The sequence below is a fragment of the Notothenia coriiceps genome, unplaced genomic scaffold (genome assembly GCF_000735185.1).
Source record: "Notothenia coriiceps isolate Sejong01 unplaced genomic scaffold, NC01 NC01_scaffold00000339, whole genome shotgun sequence".
In the NCBI taxonomy this organism is placed as follows: Eukaryota; Metazoa; Chordata; class Actinopteri; order Perciformes; family Nototheniidae; genus Notothenia; species Notothenia coriiceps.
This window is the reverse complement of record NW_011333040.1, coordinates 21,489,424-21,512,769: the sequence shown is the minus strand read 5'-3', so window position 1 is coordinate 21,512,769 and position 23,346 is coordinate 21,489,424. Positions and strand designations below refer to the sequence as shown.

General features: G+C 40.2%; 3 protein-coding genes and 1 non-coding gene across 7 annotated transcripts in view; 1 reads left to right on the top strand and 3 right to left on the bottom strand.

Annotated features, from left to right (window-relative positions):
* Positions 1-1,543: 1,543 nt before the first annotated feature.
* On the bottom strand, positions 1,544-1,615 carry trnap-ugg (transfer RNA proline (anticodon UGG)). Its single transcript has one exon. It is a non-coding gene; the product is annotated as a tRNA-Pro (tRNA).
* Positions 1,616-5,956: 4,341 nt separating this feature from the next.
* Positions 5,957-12,253, top strand: LOC104948809 (minor histocompatibility antigen H13-like). Of its 2 annotated transcripts, XM_010775035.1 has the most exons (5): positions 5,957-6,413; positions 8,637-8,672; positions 11,185-11,283; positions 11,938-12,020; positions 12,136-12,253. In XM_010775035.1, the coding sequence occupies exons 1-5, from the start codon at positions 6,198-6,200 to the stop codon at positions 12,236-12,238; spliced, it is 537 nt and encodes a 178-aa protein (XP_010773337.1). In that variant the 5' UTR covers positions 5,957-6,197; the 3' UTR covers positions 12,239-12,253. The 2 variants fall into 2 exon arrangements, with proteins under 2 accessions (XP_010773337.1, XP_010773345.1); XM_010775043.1 differs by lacking the exon at positions 8,637-8,672 and having other exon boundaries at positions 5,975-6,413.
* Positions 12,254-15,143: 2,890 nt separating this feature from the next.
* On the bottom strand, positions 15,144-19,351 carry LOC104952285 (E3 ubiquitin-protein ligase ARIH2-like). The gene is made up of 5 exons (XM_010779082.1): positions 19,244-19,351; positions 16,253-16,780; positions 15,585-15,652; positions 15,254-15,326; positions 15,144-15,155 (listed from the first exon to the last, which is right to left on the bottom strand). The coding sequence occupies exons 2-5, from the start codon at positions 16,520-16,522 to the stop codon at positions 15,144-15,146; spliced, it is 423 nt and encodes a 140-aa protein (XP_010777384.1). The 5' UTR covers positions 16,523-16,780; positions 19,244-19,351.
* Positions 19,352-19,947: 596 nt separating this feature from the next.
* xpc (xeroderma pigmentosum, complementation group C) overlaps positions 19,948-23,346 on the bottom strand; it is a 36,064-nt gene continuing 32,665 nt past the window's right edge. Inside the window, exons 11-15 of one of the 3 annotated variants that reach the window (XR_798731.1) lie at positions 22,531-22,662; positions 22,189-22,358; positions 21,509-21,602; positions 20,600-21,377; positions 19,948-20,479 (exon numbers count right to left, since the gene is read on the bottom strand). Coding sequence is in view for 2 of the 3 variants with exons in the window: in XM_010775016.1 (XP_010773318.1) it covers positions 21,054-21,377; positions 21,509-21,602; positions 22,189-22,358; positions 22,531-22,662 (720 nt within the window). In the remaining variant the exon portion in view is untranslated. Of the gene's footprint in view, positions 21,378-21,504; positions 21,603-22,188; positions 22,359-22,530; positions 22,663-23,346 lie in introns of all 3 variants that reach the window. The other 2 variants (XM_010775016.1, XM_010775025.1) reach the window with 2 other exon arrangements.

Sequence of the window (23,346 nt, the reverse complement as noted above, 5' to 3'; positions counted from 1 at the left end):
AGTCAGACAGTGAAAACTTTACAGCTGCGAGTTAACGGGAGAATAAACTCCGGTGCACGAGCAGCACTGCAGGGGGCAGTAATGCAGCTGCTGAACCACATTAATAAACAATGCACCACGGCACTCTGGAGAAAGGTATAAATTTGGAGAAGTTCTTTAAATTAATCTGGCTTCGTATGATTAAAAACTACCAGACACAGTCCCCTATTGATGTTGTTGTGAGTGGTGTTGAGGAGAAAATCTGCGACGTAAAACGCTGTGTAGGTTATAAGAAGGCACGTAAACGGTTAGGTCATGACGCAAACGATGACGCAATAATTCACCTTTGAACCTTAATCTGTAACAATGAGTGGACCAAAGAAAAGAAAAGTCGACATTGAGTGCCGAGTGTTTAATGAGGAGTGGACAGCTAAATCTTTTTTCACCGATCTGCTACTGGCCCGGCCCGTCTGTCAAATTTTAAAACTCATAGTGGCCCCCAAAGCCAGAAAATTTGCCCACCCCTGCCCTAGACCAACGAGCCATGACAAAAGGCAATTTTTCTGTCTTCCGCACGATAGCCTGCTTAAATGACAATGCAAAACACTTTTCCATTAATTGCACTTTGTCCTCAATGAACAAAGCTTGGATGAACATGGATGGCTTCTCTACACAGAAGATGAGCCTTGATCATTATTTGCCCCAACTCATCACTAGGTTTCCAGCAGGGCACAGTATTGGTCAAATTATTAAGTACACATTGCTTCTAACTAACCATCTTCGATACCTAAACTAAACCTGTTCCACACCTATGTAGACATGTTGGGCTCGTCCGGGATTTGAACCCGGGACCTCTCGCACCCAAAGCGAGAATCATACCCCTAGACCAGGGATGGGCAGTGGCGATTTAGGGGCCCCGGACCCTTATTGTGCGTCAGCAGAGACAGGCTACAAGTGTCTTAGCTAGGTTTAAGTTAGACAACTAATGTCTGGGTTAGTGTTCATGACTTCATGTTTATGTCATCTTAATGGTTAATCTCAATGCACACACATTTTCCGTGCNCCAACGAGCCATGACAAAAGGCAATTTTTCTGTCTTCCGCACGATAGCCTGCCCGATTAATCGTTTTCAAAATAATCGTATCCCCCCAGTACTATTAAGCAGGCTATCGTGCGGAAGACAGAAAAATTGCCTTTTGTCATGGCTCGTTGGTCTACTCTAGGGGTATGATTCTCGCTTTGGCTGCGAGAGGTCCCGGCCTAGGGCCTAGAGTCCAACGAGCCATGACAAAAGGCAATTTTTCTGTCTTCCCCACGACAGCCTGCTTAAATGAAAATGCAAAACACTTTTCCATGAATTGCACTTTGTCCTCAATGAACACAGCTTGGATGAAAATGCATGGCTTCTCTACACAGAAGATGAGCTTTGATCATGATTTGCCCCAACTCATCAATAGATTTCTAGCAGGGCACACTATTGGTCGAATTGTGAAGTACACATTGCTTCCAACAAACTTGTTTTGCTACCTAAACTAAACCTGTTCCACACCTATGTAGACGACTTGGGCTCGTCCGGGATTTGAGCCCGGGACCTCTCGCACCCAAAGCGAGAATCATACCCCTAGACCAACGAGCCATGACCAAAGGAAATTGTTCTGTCTTCCGCACGACAGCCTGCTTGAATGACAATGCAAAACACCTTTCCATGAATTGCAATTTTTGACCTACCTTTGTTAGATGAACAATGAATAAAAATTGCATGTTTTTCATCGCAGTAATATGTGTTGGTTTAAAATGTGTCACTACCCGCTTTTTACAGGCCGCTGAATGTCTGGCCCAGCTGAATTTTGTAGTTATAAAATCTGGCCCAACTGAATGTGTAGTTGAATAGCCCTGCCCTAGACCAACGAGCCATGACAAAAGGCTAGTTTTTGGTCTTCTGTACGACAGCCTGCTTAAATGACAATGCAAAACACTTTTCCATTAATTGCACTATGCCTTGGATGAAAATGCATGGCTTCTCTACACAGAAGATGAGCCTTGATCATTTTTTGCCCCAACTCAACACTAGGTTTCTAGCAGGGCACAGTATTGGTGAAATTATTAAGTACACATTGCTTCCAACTAACCATTTTTGATACCTAAACTAAACCTGTTCCACACCTATGTAGATGTCTTGGGCTCGTCCGGGATTTGAACCCGGGACCTCACACCCGAAGCGAGAATCATACCTAGACCAGTGGTTCTCAAATGGGGCTAGGGGTACGTTGGAGTACTGCAGGGGTTACGAGAGATTTATTTTATGTTAATGCAAAAAAACAACATAAGTAATGCATTTAAACAAACTACTAATAGTAGATGAACTACTTTGTTTACAGCAATTCTGGATAATAAAATGGGGGAAATAAACGGGGTGCTCTCTTTTCCTCTCCCTCTCCTGACAGCCCGTCAGTCTCGTGCAGCCAGCTGAACCTGTAATAAGTGACCCGACAGTAAAGAATACATATATTTATAACTAGTTTAGCTTGTTCCAGAGTAGATAAACTAGCTAAGTGTGTTAGGTCTAACTCTTACTGTATTTTGCTCGGCTCAACGGTCCGTCACAGCGGGGGAGCTGTGATCCGGAAGAGCTGCGTGTTCTCCGTCAGCAGCAGCTGATCTGACCTCTGATCTCTCTCTCGCGTCCGGTTATACTTCACTCACGTTTATGTCCAGATCCTTCAGATCTAGCTAGTTCTAGCTAATGATATGACTGCCTGCTTATCAAAGGACCTAAACAATAAGCGTTGCTTGGCAACGGGGTGTGGCCGCAAAGTATAGCGCAGCATTATGCATAATGAGGGGTCAAAATCCCATGCTCATAAAATGCTCATATATTTTTCTCTCTTCATTCCCATAGCCCCAAAATAAATAATTAAAGCAATTTTGGGAAAAGTAACGAGGTTTGAGCAGTGTGGGTTTTATATGAACAGAGTTACACATATTTCAAAACGCGAAGTGTAATAACTATAGCACAAGCCCATGTTCCTCACTAAATTGTAAATAGCCTACAACTTATAAAAAAGATCAGTTCAATGCAACTAATTTCGTCTTAGTGTTATTGCATGATGTTGAAATAGGTTTGCCATGAATTTAGTGATGGATTGTAAACATTTGGAATAAGTATTTCTCAGTTACAAGGTTCTTGTTTTAATAAATCAGACACCGATGGTGCAGCACTTTACTGTACCTGTATAGGCATGTTTTCCTTAACAAATAGTTTTTGCGCTGATCAGGGGGTACTTGGCTGAATTTTTTTTTTAAAAGGGGTACATTATTGAAAAAGGTTTGAAAACCACTGCCCTAGCGAGCCATGACAAAAGGCTATTTTTTGATCTTCCGAACGATATTCTGTTTAAATGACAATGCTAAACACTTTACCATTAATTGCACTTTGTAGTAAATAAACATAGCTTGGATGAAAATGCATGGATTCTCTACACAGAAGATAAGCCTTGATCATCATTTGCCCCAACTCAACACTAGGTTTCTAGCAGGGCACAGAATTGGTCAAATTGTGAAGTACACATTGCTTCCAACAAACCATTTTTGCTACCTAAACTAAACCTGTTCCACACCTATGTAAATGTCTTGGGCTCGTCCGGGATTTGAACCCTAGACTTCTCGCACCCAAAGCGAGAAGCATACCCCTTGGCAGCTGCTTGAGGTCTCAGCAAAATGTATTCCACCAACGAGGAAGAAACATTACTTCCTTAATGTAGAGATCTTCTAATTTGGTTAGGATGTATCACACTGAAGATGAACATACACAGCTTCCTGTTGACAGGCTCAGATCATACATTAGGCTCTGATCAAGCACATTGTTTTAGTGTAGCCTACATAAGATAAAGAACTACTCGGCATCCATTCTAGAATAGTCTGCAAATTAAATGGAAACTGAGCAATCTGGTGCCACTAAATGTTTTTAAAGCAAGGATAGATGCTATCCAATCGGAAACTGTTGGAACCTGCAAATGTTAGTAGCTATGTAAACTGTAGCCGCTGTAAATATGCTGTATGATGTCCTTTTTGTTTTTCTGTTATGTTTATATGTATTCATGTGGAACCTACTTGCAGCAGGTCACCCTTGAAAAAGAGATCAATGATCTCAATGGGATTAACCTGCATAAATAAAGGTTTGAAATGAAATGAAATTCAGAGTCTGGAATGGGATGAGGGAAATGGGAGATGCGTTAAAGATATCTCTGCATGTGGGTTTTGAAATAAGTTGGCTATTTTACAATGTTCCCACAATAAATAACTTTTTCATGTGCAATAAAGCATTTATGGTCTTCTCAGCAGGAACTCAGGCTTGAAACCTACTTTTATTTACCTTTCCTTAAGTACCTTGGTCCAAAGTATCAATTTGAGCAAACAATGGCAACCTATTCTCCTCATGCTGTGCTTACAGAGAGCTGTAGCAAATTACAACTGTAACATTTTTTTAAAGAAAATAAATGTCTTTATTTTCTTTATTGAACAGAAAATAAATGTTTACGTAAATAAACTGCTTTCATTTTTAAGGCTTCTTAAAGTACTAACTAAAGTCTTATTTAAGTGTTGATTATATTTCACATCCTTAATCCAAATGCGCAAAGTAACTAAAGGTACAAAATAAATGTAGTGGAGTATAAGTACACAATTTACCTCTGAATCGTAGTGGAGTAGAAGCAAAACAAATTGAAATACTCAACTTAGATACACTCAAAAGTGTAATTAAGTACAGTGCTTGACATAGCCGTGGGAACATGTTTCAAATGGGGGGTGCTGTGGGGATGACACCAGGGCTGGTTCTGACCAATTTGCTGCCCTTGGCAAGATTTTAGCTGGCAATGAAAAACCTCTACAAAAGACCAATACACTACAAAAAGAGAAACATATTGACATGGTGGACAGCTTATATAACAAGGCTTCAAATGTATTTAGTATTATAACATGTTTTAATTGGGGGGTGGACTTCACATCCTCTAGGGGGGTCCGTGGGTACCCCCCCAGGAAGATTTTTTTAACATTTTAAAGTAAAATGCTTCAATTTGGTGAACTTTGAGCGCCCAATTAGAGACTGATCTAGGGGATACAACTCTAAACACCCATGTGAAAAAGATCGGTTTGTATGTGAACATTTCCAATAACCTACCAGAGCCAATAACAAATACATGTAACTTATTTTATTTGTGTTGTTCATTCATATCTTATTTTACCAGTTAACATTTATTTATTTATGTATATTTTTAAATCTCTCCAGTTTTAAACGATATTTTTGGTTTACTGTCCTATAGTATACATTGGAATGATTTCAAACCTGTTTTTATTTATCCTTTTAATTATAAAGGTGTCCCTTTGAAGTATTTGCGTACATAAATTGTGATCAAAACGTTTGAGACCCACTGAGATAACTTAGACTAAAGTGAACTATCTAAACACTCAGAGTCCTTTACCTCACTGAGCCTCTCAGTCTGACAGGACAGAACTCTCTCTCCACATTATTGTAGAAACAGCTTCTTATAATATCCGTTTGCGCAGCAGAAGCTAACAACAATCCCCGCCGGTACCGCAGTATCCCCTCTCTCTATCTCTCTCACTTTGGCTGCGGGCGCCTGCTAAGCCAACATCCCCCACTTTCATCACTTACAGCGCCCATCGTACAGGGCAAATGGAAAATGTAACCGGGGTGAAAAGGGTGTTATCTTTACTTAATTATGAATGTTGTTACATCAAGGCTGAAAATTCGTTTTTTTTCTATTGTGGAAGTGCAGATCCCCTGTCCTCCACCAGGGGGTGCTGCAGCACCCTCAGCACCCCTACTTCCCACGGCCCTGGTGCTTGAGTACATGTACTTTGTTACTTCCCACTTTTGACAAGTTAAAAGTACTTCTTCCACCTCTGCATTCAAAGAAAATATATTTGGTGTCAATGCGACATTAACCTTGACGCAAACCGCCGTATAACTCAAAAAAGAAGAAGAAAATACATTTATCAAAATGTGTCGGTGATGTTAACGGAAACCCCGCAGAGTGAGACCTCTTCTCACGGTCCGCCTCCTCTTTGCTCAATGTTTTAGGAAACGTGGCCTTACCTTACCGCAGCATCACTGTTGTGGATGAATGAGAAACATCCAGCGGTTCTTCCACCTCTTCCTGCCCGTGTCTCAGCTACAGCACACAGCCCGCTTCTGAACCATGTCTGAGACGGAGCAGATCCCGGAGGCCGTCGCTGCCGTCCTGGAGGCCCTGAACAACACGGACTCCAACGGAACCGAGCAGGCTCTCAACGCGACGGCTAAATTCGTGGCGAGTCCGGAGGGCACCGCGCTGGCGTACGGCAGCTTGGTGTTCATGGCTCTGTTGCCCATCTACTTCGGAGCCCTGCGTTCTGTCACTTGCTCCAAATCAAAGGTAACTTCTTCCGGCAGCAGCGATGGAGGATCTCGATGTTTTAACCCGGTGTCTCTTCAGTCAGCCGTTGGCCTCAACCGGTTGGCTGGTGAAAAGCTAACGGCTGGCTAACGGCTTATTTCAAATCGTCTTCAAATTGTATTCCTTGAACTGAACGTTGATATAAGCCGAGGTTAGAGCTAAATAAAGCCTGAAAACGGGGATGAATTTATATGACAAAATAGCAGAAATAAGGTAGAACTAACGTCACAGCTGTAAAGTAGAATCAGCACCACAAGGCCTGAAACACAACACAAATAATCAACAGGTAGAAATAATAACCGTTTAAATGCTAACAGCTGTGATGTTAGTTCTACCTTAATTCTGCTATTTTTGTATTCAAATTAATCATTATTTTGAGGCTTTATTAAGCTGTAGCCTCGGCTTCTATCAGTGTTTAGTTCGAGGAATACTGTTTTAAAATAAAGTAAAATTAACACCACAAGGCCCAAAACACAACAAAAATGTAACAACAGGTTGAAATAAAACCAAAGACTGATAAAAGCCGAGGCTACAGCTAAATAAAGCCTCAAAACAGGGCTTCATTCTAATAAAAAATAGCAGAATTAAGGTAGAACTATCGTCACAGCTGTTAACATTTGAACAGTTAATATTTCAACCTGTTGCTTATTTGTTGTTCTGTTTAGGGCCTTGTGTTATACTTCTGTTTAACTGTACTTACGTACAAATTTGAGATACTTGTACCTTACTTGAATATTTGAATGTTGTGCTACTTTGAACGTCTTCTACCCCACTACAATTCAGCGGTAAATGTTTTACTTTTACTCTCCTCAAGTGGAGTAAATTCACAAGCTACCCTGCAGTATTCAAAGTCATTAAAACTAGCTGCACCTTTATCAGCTTTGAGAACACTTTAATAATAAATAATTATAAAACATATCATATATTATTCTGAAATGGACCAATAAAACAGAGTATTCCGACACTCTGGTACTTCTACTTTTACTGGAGTAGAAGATCTGATAACTTCTTCCACCTCAGCTTGTTGTGTTTATTTTCCTTCTTTTTTTTTAAAGGGCCAAGAATAGAAGTAGCTTGTGATATTACTCCAGGTATAACTAAAGTCTAAAGTATATTTTGCATCATTAATCCCAATCTGCAAAGTACCTAAAAAAAGATATGAAATAAATGTATTGGAGTAAAATTACACAATTGACCTCTGAATTGTAGTGGAGTACAAAGCAGTAAAAACATGTAGATACACAAGTAAAGTGCTAGAATCTCAAAATTGTACTTAAATAGTGTACTTGTGTAAATGTACTTGGTAACTTTAGACCACTGCAAATTAAATACGTGTGTGTGTGTGTGTGTGTGTGTGTGTGTGTGTGTGTGTGTGTGTGTGTGTGTGTGTGTGTGTGTGTGTGTGTGTGTGTGTGTGTGTGTGTGTGTGTGTGTGTGTGTGTGTGTGTGTGTGTGTGTGTGTGTGTGTGTGTGTGTGTGTGTGTGTGTGTGTGTGTGTGTGTGTGTGTGTGTACAAGAATTATTTGCACTCTTTTTTTTCTTTTTTATGCGGACATGCGCAGTTTAGCCTGTTAGCTTTAGGTTACAAAAACTCCCACATCCTCTTTGCTGCTGTTGGTTTCACTGTGAGATGACTGGCAGGTTCTGTGCGTCTGACGGATCAGTCATGATGTAATACAGGCTTGTTGTCATTGATTTAATATGATAGGCTTACACTGAGCACAGTGGCATGTAGAGTCACATTTTAAGAAAAAGCAGAAACCATTCAAACCCATATGTTCTCATATTTTCTGAGGTTTATCCCAGGTGTGGTTTCAAGATTCAAGGCTTTATTGTCATTTGCACATTAGCTACAGTGTAGATATGGCAATGAAAAATATTGGCCACAGGCTCCTCCAACAGTGCAACATATATATATATATAAAAATCATGTTTTGAGATGTGTAGCTGGGCTTGAATCCGGCTCCTGAACTCCTTTCTTCTTCTCCTCTCTTCATTCTCCCTGTGTCTATCCCTGGCAAACCTCTCTAATGAATTCAAACTGTTTTCCTCACCGATTTCAACAATGATAGTTTTGCTTCCTGTTGATTTTAATTCTTAGGGCCTTGCGTTCAGTCCTCCTCTTTGTTGCCGATCTGATCTCTCTTTCCTGTCTGTCTGTGCACATCTGTCTGTCCATCCATTCTGTCTGTGTGTCTGTAGGAGCTCGGAGAAAATGAGTACGATTCTGGGTTCAGAGTGAGTATAAGAGCCGCTGAGAGCACCAAATACACACGGCACTAACACATCAGTTAATAACACTGGAGCTGTTGAACAGTGTGTGAGTGATAATGAGTCCCCTCAGTGCCTTGCTACATTCAAATGGCAGACAGTAGCACATCACAATCAGGTTTTTTTTCTACATTTATGTGACTCCAATCTGTTATTTTCACAATAGAGTGGTGCAGTGATGACAACCCGGAAGCTAGCATCACAAGGGCTAGCAATGGGATTTTGGAATATTGTTAAAAAATAAGATCTGTGGCAAACAAACGTGTATGATTCTTACACGTCCCTAGAAGTAAAAACTACAGCACGGTCACATGACTGCTCCACTTAACTCAAGGCGACACCATTTGATTTTTTGTATTATTACAGAAAATAAGCTCTGTTGCAAAGAGACGTTTATGTTACTTAAATGGATAATCTCTGCATAATAACACCACATCTCACTTTTTGTCTATGCTAACCTTACGGTACGGCCTACACAAATATTTCGTCCCTGCAGCAACCCCTATAGCACATACAGAATTCACCAGTGATTTGAGTGAAGGAATCATCGACATGTCACATGGAGCCCTTTTTAGTGCAGTGACAAAGAAGCATTTTCTCCTTCTGGCCTCTTCTCCTTCCCATCATTTTGCCTTGTAAATCTTCCTTCCTCCCTTACCTTCCTTCCTTTCCTCTCCTCTGTCCCACTTTCTCTCTCGGGGGAGTAGATGGAGGTGACTCTCAAGCTTCTCTCTCTCAGGGACTTCTGTCAGACTCTCTATCGTTTGTGTCTTTGCGAACAGCAGTATGAGTGTAGCAGGAGGATTACATGGGAGAGTTTCACCTGAGCTTCAGTTGAATTTACGTAATCCTTTCAAATGTAATGTGTACAGCGACATCATCAGCAAGTGTCTTAGCTAAGAACAAAACCATATTTAAAGAGGCCCTTTTGTGCTTTTTGGGGTTTTCCATTTCCTGTAGTTTGTTATATAGGTTTTTGTGCAAGGTAATGGTCTGCAAAGGCTAGAATTCCTGTGTTCCCTCCAGAGGGAGTTTCTTTCCTACTCTCCTGACCAATCAGAACAGAGCCGACCAGCTAACCAATCAGAGCAGACTGGGCTCTGGTTTCAGACAGAGGGTGAAAAGAGGTGCTGCAGTATAGAAAAATGAAGAGCTTTTTGAACATTAAAGCATGGAGACATGTAGAGACACTACATACTGATATACACCTGAACATCAGCAGGAGAGGACTCTTTAAAGTAGAGACACTACATACTGATATACACCTGAATACAGCAGGAGAGGACTCTTTAAAGTAGAGACACTACATACTGATATACACCTGAACATCAGCAGGAGAGGACTCTTTAAAGTAGAGACACTACATACTGATATACACCTGAATACAGCAGGAGAGGACTCTTTAAAGTAGAGACACTACATACTGATATACACCTGAACATCAGCAGGAGAGGACTCTTTAAAGTAGAGACACTACATACTGATATACACCTGAACATCAGCAGGAGAGGACTCTTTAAAGTAGAGACACTACATACTGATATACACCTGAACATCAGCAGGAGAGGACTCTTTTAAAGTAGAGACACTACATACTGATATACACCTGAACATCAGCAGGAGAGGACTCTTTAAAGTAGAGACACTACATACTGATATACACCTGAACATCAGCAGGAGAGGACTCTTTAAAGTAGAGACACTACATACTGATAAACACCTGAACATCAGCAGGAGAGGACTCAGAGGAGAATTTTTTGTTTTAAGGAATGCATTTGTTTTTTTAGCCTGAATGAGGACATAACACTTAGGAAAATATTTTTTAAAGTACACAAATAAAGCTATGAATGTAAAAAGTTGACTTTCGGTTCCACCCTACAGTATAGTGTTTAGTTTGGTGCTCGAAGTTGTACATGTGAGCAGCTGGTTGTAGAAACAGAAGGATGCTTTTTATTTTCTGGTCCTCTAAGTTTTGTGGGACCATTGGAAAAGAGGGTGCATGTTTGTATCATGCTCCTTCGACCTTGATTGTTTGACCCTTTCAAAATCAATGGGATTCTGTGGGAACAGATTTGTTTTCATTTAACTTGGTGATAATGGTGTTATTAAGAGAAATGATGGTCCTAACCGCAATAATTACACTCAATAAAGTCTTAATAAACAAACAATAAACATTATCCTTTTAGTTTTACATAACATTTTACACATGGTAAACAAATTAAACTTGTTTACTTGATCCATGAAGCTTTACCTGCTGGTGGAAATGATGCTCTAATGTATACTTTAAGAGTATTTCAGTTTTTGTTTTAGTTGCTTTAACACTATTTAAATGTGTGTTTCTTGGTTTAACTAACTTAAATGTTGTTTGCATTGTTTTGATGTAACTAGTTGTCCCTTGCATTAACACTGAATCTTACAACACCCCTCCATTGCTTCCCCTCTTCTCTTTATTTATCTCTGTTTCTCTCTCTCCTCCCAGAATGCATCAGACATGCCTGAAACGATCACCAGTCGAGACGCCGCAAGGTTTCCCATCATCGCCAGCTGCACTCTGTTCGGGCTCTACCTGTTCTTTAAGGTAACACAGGGTTTCCTCAGCCCACCTGCAGGGGTTTCACGTTTTGGAGTTTTCGGATAAATGCATGAAATATCTCAAATTCCTACAAAAGACAGCGGTGATGCAACCTGAAAGAAACATTTGGAGGGAAGTGTTTAGCTGATTTAAAATGTTAGCATAGACTAGAAGTTGTATATACTTCAGTATGCTAGTACATACTCTAGTATAGTAGTCATTATGTTAGTATAGTAGGGCTGACAACTAGTTTGAAGCCTAATTCATAACGTCTAAATGCTGACCAGGATTTTTTAATTTTGTCCTTATTGAGTTTAAACCTTGTATATTCTGCATTAACATATGGCTTATTTATGAATTAATTAAAATACATTTTATTATACTATGTGTAAAATTAGTTTCCAGTGACAATATCCCACCAGCTACTCTAATCTGAAATAAAACTGATGTTTGGGAGTGAAATATTTCCACAAATCTCAAACAATTCCTCAGTCATGCGTTCATGAAAAAAAGGAAACCTGCAAAAACAAGAGCCAGCCTAAGAAAATAAAAAACAGCAGCTCTGTACATGCAAACGATTAATAACAGAACGATTGAAAGGCATGCAAATCCAATTCAAAGTAATGTCTTCCACACTCAGTCGAATGTGTTCTGGCGCAGGTATTTTCTCAAGAGTACATCAACATGCTGCTGTCCATCTACTTCTTTGGCCTGGGCGTGCTGGCTCTGTCTCACATCATGAGGTAAAGCAACACACACACATGCATACTAGATGTTGTGATTAATGACAAATAGAAGCACAGAAAGTCATTTGAACATTTGGATGATTTATGATTTCTTCCTGTGTGTGTGTGTCAGCCCTCTGATGTCCAGGATCTTCCCAGCTTCTTTCCCTAACAAACAGTTCCAGCTGCTCTTCACTCAGGGCTCCGAAGAGGCCAAAGAAGGTGAGACCTGCTGAATAAAGTGTTTAAGGATGTTAATAGAGCACTCATTTATCATTTCATCTTATACTGATGATCAGGAATCTATGATTTGTTTAATTACTTTGATTCCACTGTGATTAAATAACTGGTTCATCCAACCGACCAAACCAGAGACAGGACGCTTCCTAGGGAGGCACCGATGTACGATACCAATGTTTTGCTGTTGATTGAGGATTTTTTCANGGTATCCACGTAGGGTCGGTAGTTGTAGGAGTTGTTATGTCGTCTGGGATGTGCAAATGGATGTCTCCTGTGTAAAATCAAAATTACAAACGCTCTGCACCTGTTATTTAGTTTATATTTAGCATTATCAATACGAGAAAGACGGAACACACAACAAAAAACCCCGAAGACGAATTGTCGCACAACAGTCCAACAGAGCCTAAGGCCTCGCACCAATACTTTGGAAAAAAGGTTTTTATAAAATATTTTTTCTTTAATGTTTAGAGAGGCGTGGCTTATAAGCGACGACTAATTGCTTATAGGCTCGGGCTTTATTACCATAATGGTTTACTTAAAGAAATAATAGTAAACTACAAGATTCCTACTCATTAAATGAAATACCCTATCCTTTGGGCACATGAAAGAATGAGAGAGGCCCAGTCTACACACAGACGCCGCAACAACAAGTACGAAGGACACAAAACACTCCAAAGTCGGGTGGGTCAGTGGAGGGTCACGCCACACTAACAGATGTTAGCATGTCTCTACTGCCGGTGACGACCGAGACGGGACGGTCGTGGGAAGAGTTTCCTACGGTACCCTTTTGTCATGACGTGACAGTACAGTTTCTCACCTCGGACCCTCTAACCACTCGTCTCACACAAAACACTACAGACACATCAGTAGTTTCCGACCTAATTCCACTCACTCAGTGTGAATACAAAACTTGTCACTCGAGGGTTCACGGAGACATAATACATAACGTACTGTACCACAACAGGTGAGACCAAAAAGTAGTGTCAGACGGAGACTAAGAAACCTACAAATACCCGATACGAAATGGCGGTCTCGTCCGTCCGCAACGTCATACAATAAATCACCCCCCCGTACTATAGTCAAGTGAGTTACTATTGGCAATAAATTTACTGTCTGTGACCTTACTAATAGCACGTGTCATTATATAAACAAATTGCGCAGATGAAAGCGTTAGGTTAACACGGTAATCCCGAAACTTCCACTCTCATATATACTCCTAAATTTACTGAGGGTACACCTACATTCTACATGACCGTCCGAATGACAAGGGTGGATACTAATACTTCACGTACACATAGTATAGACCCTCTTGCAACACGGACACAGTCGTCCTCTCGTCTACCCTCACACCCTCACATGTGTTCTAGTTAATATGTAAATACATGCGTATAACTTTACTGCGTCGTTTCCAAACAATAATCAACAACGGATATGGTCACTTTATTGTAGTTAAAGCTATACTTAACCTGACTTGTGTTCGGTTTTTGTTATCGACTCCACTACGTAGCAACGACTTCACGTGAACTACCAGGTAGAATATTGACACAACAAGAAAGCAGTACCATCAAAGAAGTAAGAAGGAAACAGTATTCTCGTTGCCTTGGTTGACTAATCCTATCCATTTACTCACCTTACTACAGAAGGAGAAATGGTAATCTGTTAAATCGACGCAGAAAAAGGTGTTTTCGTCCTAATTGTTTAATTCACGATATATAGGTTAGGGAAAGTTTGATTCCTTGCTTGTTCTTTTGACAATTATAAGTTGATAGTTTGTTCGGTCTGACAATAGTCAACTCTTTGAGAGTTCAACTGCAAAACAAATCAAAAATTAAAACAATTTATATAAGAATGATAACGTTGTTATATCCGTCAACTATGTTAGGTGTTTTTTGTTGGTTCAATATTTCGCCTCGTCTCTTGTATGACAAAATATTATTAGGCTGAGCTACTCAACTTTATGCCAATAATTGCCTTAGCCACAGATGTTCCCACATTACTCCTATCATTTTCACTATTCGGATAAAATTAAAAAAACTAATATAAAAAAACAATTCGGTTGCTTGCTTGCAACTATTTTCCAAGCAAAGTAAGTGCACGTTTTTATCATGTGTAACGTTACTGTTTGAACGGCGGATAAAGCAGCTTCATCATGGCAACTTGACAACAGCTAAGCTAGGCTAGTACTTACAGCATCCAGGTGACTTTTCAGAGCTGGTGTGCCACCGTGGTAGGCCATTTTCTTATTGCATATTTGGCACATATTCTTCTTACCGTCGTCCAATTTAAAATGGTCCCACACAGCTGAAGTCTTCGGCATTTTGTGGGTGAAACGAGGTGAAGCGAGGTGAAGCGTGCCGTTTGCGTTCGTGACTGAGTGAACGCGATGTCAGGAGCACAGGCTGAGATTGTATATATTTCCGCATTTTGACAGTGCAATTCAAAAGTATAAATATAGTATAAGAATATGGCAATTTACCTTTATTAATAGCATACATTTAGAAAAAAAAATATATTTCTTTGAAGAAAGAAAATTATAATTAAAAAAAAAAAAACGAATATCCGAATAATGAAATTGAAACCCGAATAGTTGGCCAACGAACGAATAGTAGAATATTCGGGTACAGCCCTATTGGTAACGTAAGAGCAATATATTACTCATATTTTCATCTCATGTTACCAAAGTGATGTATTGAAAATAAAAAAAATCAAGAAACACGATAAACGGATTTTTTAACTCCTACGGAATTCTCTGGTACATCTAAAAATATTAATTTCATGTTTAAACTACTTATCACTACCAACAGTGAACAAAGTCATTAAGTATAGTACTTCTTTATTATGGCTAATAAACGATGTTTAACAATGCATGTGCACGCGCAGAAAGCTGTTACTAAGTTATTCTTAGCTTGGTCCCTATGTATAAAAGGATATACAACATCTGAATAAGAAGGTATAATCAAAGCTTGTGAATAATATTTGGGCTCATTATTTGCTCGTGGCTTGTTACTCACAGTGAGTGTTCTGGAGGTGCTGCTGGGCTGGACCAGAGCGTCCGACATCAGCAGAGACGAGTTGGACTTGTATCTGTGGAGAACATGGAGAGAACCAAGGATGAGAGACTGAAAAATATAAGACTGCTGCACAAAGGAAAAAGGAAATAGTAAGGTTGAGAAAGCAAGGAAAAGGAGGTAAAGGAGGAAAGAAAGAGAAAGAATTGTTAGACCAAACATGTTAAAAAGTGAAGACAGGGAGGAAGAATTCAAAAAGTGGTGATGAAAAAGAAAGATTGCAATAATTCAAATTAAAGAAAGGCAGGATTGTGATGCAGCAGGAGAGACATACCTGTCCAGTATTTGTGTAAGGTGCCAGTGCAAATGCACCAGGACCAGTTTTGCTACCGCTGGTACAACCTGAGAGAGAAGGAGACAAACAGAGATCGCTGAAATGTTGCTCCCCCGAGTGACTTGGCTGTTGAAAGTCAGCTAATCAGTAAAGACACACAGTTCCCATATCCAAGACTTGCCTATTTTCACTTTAATACAATAAGCCGACTTTTTCCTTTAGCAGAAAAAAAACGCTTTGTGATTGTAACACTGCTGTAAACATTATAAAAATGAAAAGAGTCAGGAGTCAATGAATCAAAGTCATTGTTCTATAATTGTTTTGTATTCTATAAACACAAAACACAGCTGCTCCTCTGGGAACAGAATACTGTAGTTGCTGTGCAGCTCCTATGTGCATAATGACTAATTATACAAGTGTGGAGCAAGGTGTTTACTGCAGAACAGCATGTAGACTCAGCAGAGTAACGCTGAACCAATAGAGGGGCAAAAAGCCTGTTTCCATACCAGACATTCTACACAATCTTTGGAAGCACAAAGATACCGATAAAACTAATGATGAATCTGCGCTATTCATTTTGTCCCATGACAGCGTGGCGATGAGCCATCAAGCACAAGCATTGTGACCATGAAGAAGCTCAATTCAATTGCAGAATCACACAAGCTCACCTTCAGTGCAGCAGCCACAGTGTTCACCTCCTCTAACAGCACCCTCTGACTCTCCTTGTAGGTCAGACAGGTGAACAGGTACTCCTCGGGGTCAAAGGAGTCAGCGCCCTGCTGCTCCACATCGTTGGACACGCCGATGTAGTAGTCCTCAATGTCGGCCTGATCATCATCGTCTCCTCCATCGTCATCGTCATCTCCCTCGTCTTCAAAGTTCTCCCCAAAGTCTTCCTCATTGCTGTCCGACGCCTGGCTGTTCATGTCCACAGACATCCAATTGATTGGATCAGCCACCCGGACAGGTAGACAGCTCGCCTACCTGTCGGTGGTTCGAGTGGATTAAATGACTTGTTTAAAGCTCAACTTCGGTTCTTCTCCTTGTGTGCTGTTCAAGCTGCTTGCCTCACTGTTTAGAGACACACTACCTTCCCGTCTGCCCGAGGCGCGTAGAGAGTGCGCTCAGCAGCAACGGAAGAAGCAGAAGCAGTCACACTCCCCGTCACTCATTTGGAAAGCTGGCTACAAAGATTTCTGAGGAGGAAAAAAAGATTGAAAAGTAATGAGAAATAAGTGAAGTACAAACAGATGTTGGGAAAGGTGCGGTGTAATTGAGGAAACCGTGGGGGTATAAAGAGAAAAATATAATTAGTGTTCAAAGTTGTTGATAGTTCGCTCATTAGTTTTTACTGAAAGGTAGTTTAGTAGCTTGTGATTTATAATATTAATTTGTACATATGGATGAAAACGCTAGTTTACTGACCAAAGAACAGAAGCAAGCTATGAAGTGTTCATGTTGGACTTATTTCTCCCTTTCAACACGGCTAGTCACTAAGCCTGGAGTGTTTCTAATTTTACACCAACAATATATTTATTCCATTGAACACAACTTTGCCAGTGGTGCTCAGAAACCACCTGCCACTGTGAAGAGTGACGACATCTGTTTTTCTTTTGTCCCTTTCAGGGGGGGGGGGGGGGGACACACATTAACAACTTATGAATAATAATACTTAATACTTCATCATATATAAATATGACTCAAATTGGACACACTTTGGACAATATAATTTGTTTGTATATAAAATATTCTGTTTCTGGGATACACACGCTACCAGCCAGTTGTTGCTAAACGTTTGGCTGTGCTTGCTTAATCTGTGTCTACTTTGCAGTTGACCTTTTAGTACAGATTATGTCATATCAGAATCAGCTTTATTTGCCAAGCTTGTGTGGAAATACAAGGAATTTGATTATGTTTAAGTTACTCTCGGTTTACTAATACAGTTCCAAAACAATGTACAGTAAAAACAGATTACAATGAATTAGCTTCAAGATTTTGTTCATTTAGACCATGCCTCTGATCTCAGCTACACATACCCTACTCACCAATGCATTGCTGCTCTTCTAGGCAATAGGCAATGAACAATGGGATTTATTACTCACTTCCAAACATTGACATTTTTCCCGAGTGCATCTCTTACTGTAGTCTTATTATTCTTAACCAGGCCTGCCTCTGTCCTTCTACACTTTAGAACAGCTAAACACGTGTGCAACCCAAGGCATGGGTTAATGCTTTTAAACAAGGTTTACAAGATTAGCTGAAGATGCTTTAACCTTATGAATGACGGGACCCAGACACAATTTGTATATAGTTAACATTTTACACATGCATGCAAGCATACAACAGTGGAGCAATAATTAATTGCTGGATTGAGACATTTTGGTACATTATAGACAAATACATCTTTACATGATGTCTAAAATCCAAAATTTCATCATTTAGGGGATCTTTTTCCCCTTAAATTACTTCCAAAATATTTTAGTATGCAAGATGAACATGACCAAAACACTGAACATCCTCTTTGTACCTGGACATGCGATTTTACATGCCAGAAGCAAATATATGATACTGCCTTCTTTAATCCTTATATTACCCAGCCCAGTGACAGGGAATAATATTCCTCTGAATGCAAGGCTACTTGTGAAAAGTAAATTCCCTAGGCTTGCTAATCGTATTTCCTTGTCCAATTGGGGTTTCCCTTACGCACAGATTTACAACTCGGCTATTGTTTTTGTTTGAATGCGGATGGGTAGCTTCTCTATTCTCCTTGCCAACACTTGCCTTCGCACCATGTGTCACGAGCTAAAGAAGCCCAATACGGTTGAACGGGAACAATACTCCGAATAGGATTCAAACTTTGCACCACATAGGCTATTATTCCGATATGCAATTTGTATACACTAAATGTATAAAGAGACACCTGGTAAATGCCGTTTGCTGATATGGGCTATAATATGTGACGTCGCAAATATCCACCGGGCTAAAAATAAAAACAAGCCGGGAGAGCCTGCCAGGCGGCCCGGACCCGTGGCACGCCGGGCGAGAGACGATGTCTGTTCGCATTCTGCCCGGTCGGGGCTAAAAATAGGCACCAACTGGGTGACACACATTTCGCTAGGCTAATGTATCACAGCTACTCAGCACAGGTTTTGATAACATGTCTTGGGGGATGGGAAGTGAGCGGTACGAGCAGCGATAACGCAACATTAACAATATATATATTTGTTTTTTTGTTTGACCAGGGCATTTCGGTGGTGTGCATTCATTGCAGATTAAAACCTGGCACTGAAATCCTCAAACAGGATGGCCAATTGACCGTTAGCCGGGTTAGCTTCCTGGCTAGCGTGCATCAGTTTATTCCGCAGCGACGTGACGGCATGCCAAACCCACGAGTTTGACGAGTTAAATTGTTGTATACTTTTAAAGCAGACCGGGGGAAAACTTTCTAGGGAAAAAAGTTAGTTTTGTTCCTTAATTTATAACACAATAGCTATCCCGGTTAGCTACCCCTTTATCTCCCGCTGTTCCGTCGCCGCCTCTCGCCCACTCTAGACCGGGGATTTAGATGTAAACAAGGCCCTCTGGAGCTCCGTAATAAACACACACATTTATAAAAGTGCTGCAAACATTTTTATCTGGTTTAAGACGGCAATGTTTACCTCAATGAGAAGCGTCGGCTCTGCTCGCAATGACAACCAGGACTGGTTATTGTGTGGGGAAATCCACTGTGCAATTTACTCTCCGACTGCTGGGCTGGTAACCGGAAGACCACAGAGATACTTATGTATGACGTCACTACCCCTCCTATAGCAGATTAATGCACTTGTGCTGCTCATTAATACTTTAGCTGCACTACAGGAATGGACCAACATCTTATAACTCTTTGCTAAAACACATATCCATATAATACACGAATTTAATTAAATATACATTTAACAGCCAGTAATTATCTTATGTTAGGATTATACAATGTTTGTGATAAATGTATGTCCTTTTCCCCAGTGTACTGTAAGTGTATACCCACCTACATGATACAATGCAATCAATGCAGTATTAGGAATCAGCATTAGGTATGTTTGAAATCTCTCCTCCAATGTCAATTCCCCATGCTACACACATCTTATCATCTTTCATCAGTGTGACAGCTGCCATTTTTTTAAACATTTAACTTCATGAAATGACACATGAATGTGATCCCCTTGTATTCTGTCTTTGTAGTATTTTATGATCTATATATAACATGCAGCTAAATCACAGGTTCTATGGTCACTTTAAAGTTTAGACAAAAATACCAGCAGCTGCCCTTAGGCTTAAACAAATAACTAGACTTAAAAAAAATGACACAAACACAGATTGATTTAGTTTTTGTTGCTTTTGCTTTTTACTGGTGATTTTAAAATTTCTTAGAAAAATTACAAAAAAACTTTTTTCTATTTATATACAGCCATCATCTGCTGAGGACACAATTATATAAAGGAAACAAGTGTGAAAGAGATGAATAAGAGGCAGATTCAGGATACAACAGAAACACCGAATCTCTGAGGATGTAGCAGCCAAACAAGACAAGAGAGAAAAAGAGGAAGTACAGAAAGCTTGGTGAGAAATCAAGACAGACAGTGTGTGAGCTAAGAAATCATTTAACAACTTCTTAGTTGCGGTTTTTACAAAGTTCATGGATACATCTCAAGATACATTTTACGTGGTTCACGTGTGTACAGAAGCCATGCAACCAAAACATGGCTGTTCATGCAACTTATGATACCAAATTTTAAATGTACAACAATGGTACAAGTTTCAGTGTTCATTGTATCAGCTTATTCAGAGTATAGTCCAGTGAGCAATGAAACGGTATAAGGAAGCTGAGGCACCAGATGCCAATGGAAATGTTTATTCACCTGTAGGAATTGAAGTGTTGTTTTTAGATGCGGTTTTGTGTTAACTTGCAACACAAGCAATCAATTCTATTCGGCATATATTGTATAATGCGCTAAACTAAGGAGAAAAACAGTGCCTACCAGGTTCAACAGCAGCATTGTACTGATCGAGTTCTGGAAAACACCCATTTCATTCTCACAAGAGTGCCGTGAGTATCACGTTGTAAGGACAATTCCCTGTTCCCACATTCATGTTGAGTGAGTGCTTTCCAATGCAACCTCAGAGCACCTTTCTGCACAGAGAACACGCGTCAACTTGTTGGATTTGATATTCACCTTGCCTGTTTACCCCCCTGGCAACTTGGCATGGACAGTATGTATACTAAGCTCTCATATAAACATCTAAAATACAGTACATGAGTTCAAATGGAAGTATGCACATTGATGGTAAACACAGAATGGGGATTAATGACCGCATTATCATCAATGGAAGAACATCTACCAGAGTAAACCATACAAGCAGCCTTTCCTGAGAGAAATGGAATCGAACTTGATTTACTAAACTCAAGTGTAGTTTTTTTTTTTACCTCCGATATCACACTTTTTCAAATGGGAACATGTGTTTCTCTTGTCCTTTCTTTTCTCGTTTTGTCTTCGCTGTCCTCTTCAGTCCGCTGATGCTCCCCCCGTCCTCCTCAGCCTGTTTGTTCTGAGGCCAGGACATGGCCAGAGTCTCAGATGCCGTCTTATCTGAAGGACTTCCCCCCTCATCCCCCTCCTCATCTGAAGAAAGCCCGGCGGCCTCCTCCCCTTGAAGAAGACCTTGGTTTAACTTTCCGTAGCGCTGTTTGAGTTTTTCTTTGATCTGGAGCCCCTTCACCAGCAGAGTCCAGTTGGAGATCACCCTCTTTTCTTTTTTCTGGAAACAGTAAGGGGAAAACAGTGACGGGGTGCTTTGGTGCTGAACAGCTTTTAAATAACAGATGGCAAAACCATCATAACTGTGTAAACAAAGAAAGTAATTAACCTGTACTCATCAGTCACACTCACCTCTTTCTCCTTCTGTTTCTGAATATCCTGTTCCTCCGCCCAGGCTGCTCTGAGAATCTCCTCATGCTCCTCACACACAATGTACCCATCAGTGCTGAAACACACAAACATACATAATACAGATCTTCATTCACCTTGCATTTGTCCTGTTTTCTTAAAAACCTTATTTTGTCCTTTCTTTTTTCTTCTTAAGCATGTAACACAAATTAGAGGAAATAAATCAATAAATCTGTTTAGCAGTTTTTACAATAAGTGTATCAAAATAAACAAATGTCATAACACTTTGCTCATTAGGTTACACTTAGTAACTGGTGAAAGCTAAGGCTGTAAAAGGTCATGGAACACGCTTCAAACACTTTGTGTGCCCAGTGCTATGTGAAACTACTTGAAGTAATACTAATTTTGTGTCCAATTGTGAATGTTGAATAACTTATTTTACTATATTGAAATAAAAAAAATAAAAAATAATAGAGATAATGACCTAGATTTCAGGAGGTAAAAAATCGTTTTTTTCATAAGATAAAACGGTTAAAATCACAAACGATGAAAACAGTTCGGATCGATGCAGTGGAGTTGTTAAACCCTGAGACTGAGAATGGAATAAAAACCCTGATATACTCCTGAACTGATCACACCCCCTACTGTCTTGTGTTTGAAGAGGTTCCTCAGTGTTGTCTTACACAGCGTGTGAGTATCCTCCATGAAAATCGAAGCCTGTGACGGCGAGGGCGGCGTCCATCTCCAGCTTTCTAGCCACGCGGTTCAGGTTGGGCAGCCTTAGGTGAACACAGCCCACCGGCAACATACAGGGCTTATACAGGTAGACGTTACCGTACTCGTTGCGGGGAACCTGAAGGCAACAGACAATATGTAAACAATAGTGCGCTAATTTGAAATATCTTCAGAAATGACTGATTGTCTTTTTAATGCATGGTCCATTTTATCTGCTGTATATAAATATTTGCTGTTAAGAGTAAAAAAAATTCTTTACAGTTATCATCCCGGTCCATAAAGGCATTTACCTTCCCATCCACAGCTAAAGGCGGCTGGTATTCTTCAGTCTGCCATTCTCCAAACACAGCTAAGTCCTTCTCCTCTGTCTGCCCGGACGCCATCCTGGCTTTACGGGAACGATTAGAGAAGCCTTTCACCATCTGGAGGAAAGTGAGACGGGTTATACACACTGCCTCTTTATGTACTCAGTTCAATCATCAAAACACAGCACATGATTTCCTATAAAAGCACATGTTTCAAACTCAAGGCCCGGGTGCCAAATCAGTATTGCATGCATACCTTCACTCAATTCTGAGGGTTTCCTCAGCACAGAGCCTGACCCCAAACATTGATGAACTTGCACCCAAGATGAGACGCCAAGTATCTGGCTTGAACTAGCATCACAGAGCAGCAAACTGAGTTTAAATGGATGTTTCCTTCTGCACTTTTTTTCTTGCGACAACAGGGCATGTTGTTTTCTTCTTTGGAGGGAAATTGTTTTTTTGAAGCTGTTGTTGGCCCGTGGAAAAATGTAATCATAAGAAATTACTCGGGGAAAATCTGCAGATAGAGCCATAAGAAATGAATGCAACTAATTATTTAATGTTGTTTTTATAGGCAATACTTTAGGCTTTGTTAGTTCCAGGTTTAATATGTGCAATAAGTTCATTTCAATAAGTTTTGCAATAAACATTGAACCAGTCCGGCCCTCGACTAGTACCCATTTCTTTTATTTTTGCCTACTGTGTATTTGAGTTTGACACCCCTGGCCATAGATCTGAATTTGTGAACACATGCACCCTTGTGTCTAAAAATCTACTGCTGAAATATTAGAATTGCCAGAC

Bases quoted from the DNA above. Each gene is read 5' to 3' on its own strand.
- LOC104948809 (XM_010775035.1), top strand. From the start codon at position 6,198: ATGTCTGAGACGGAGCAGATCCCGGAGGCCGTCGCTGCCGTCCTGGAG. The intron at 6,414-8,636 runs GTAACTTCTTCC...GTGTGTCTGTAG, and splicing joins TCACTTGCTCCAAATCAAAG to GAGCTCGGAGAAAATGAGTA. The intron at 8,673-11,184 runs GTGAGTATAAGA...CTCTCCTCCCAG, and splicing joins AGTACGATTCTGGGTTCAGA to AATGCATCAGACATGCCTGA.
- LOC104952285 (XM_010779082.1), bottom strand. From the start codon at position 16,522: ATGTCTGTGGACATGAACAGCCAGGCGTCGGACAGCAATGAGGAAGAC. The intron at 15,653-16,252 runs GTGAGCTTGTGT...CTTCTCTCTCAG, and splicing joins CTGTGGCTGCTGCACTGAAG to GTTGTACCAGCGGTAGCAAA. The intron at 15,327-15,584 runs GTATGTCTCTCC...TGTTCTCCACAG, and splicing joins CTTACACAAATACTGGACAG to ATACAAGTCCAACTCGTCTC.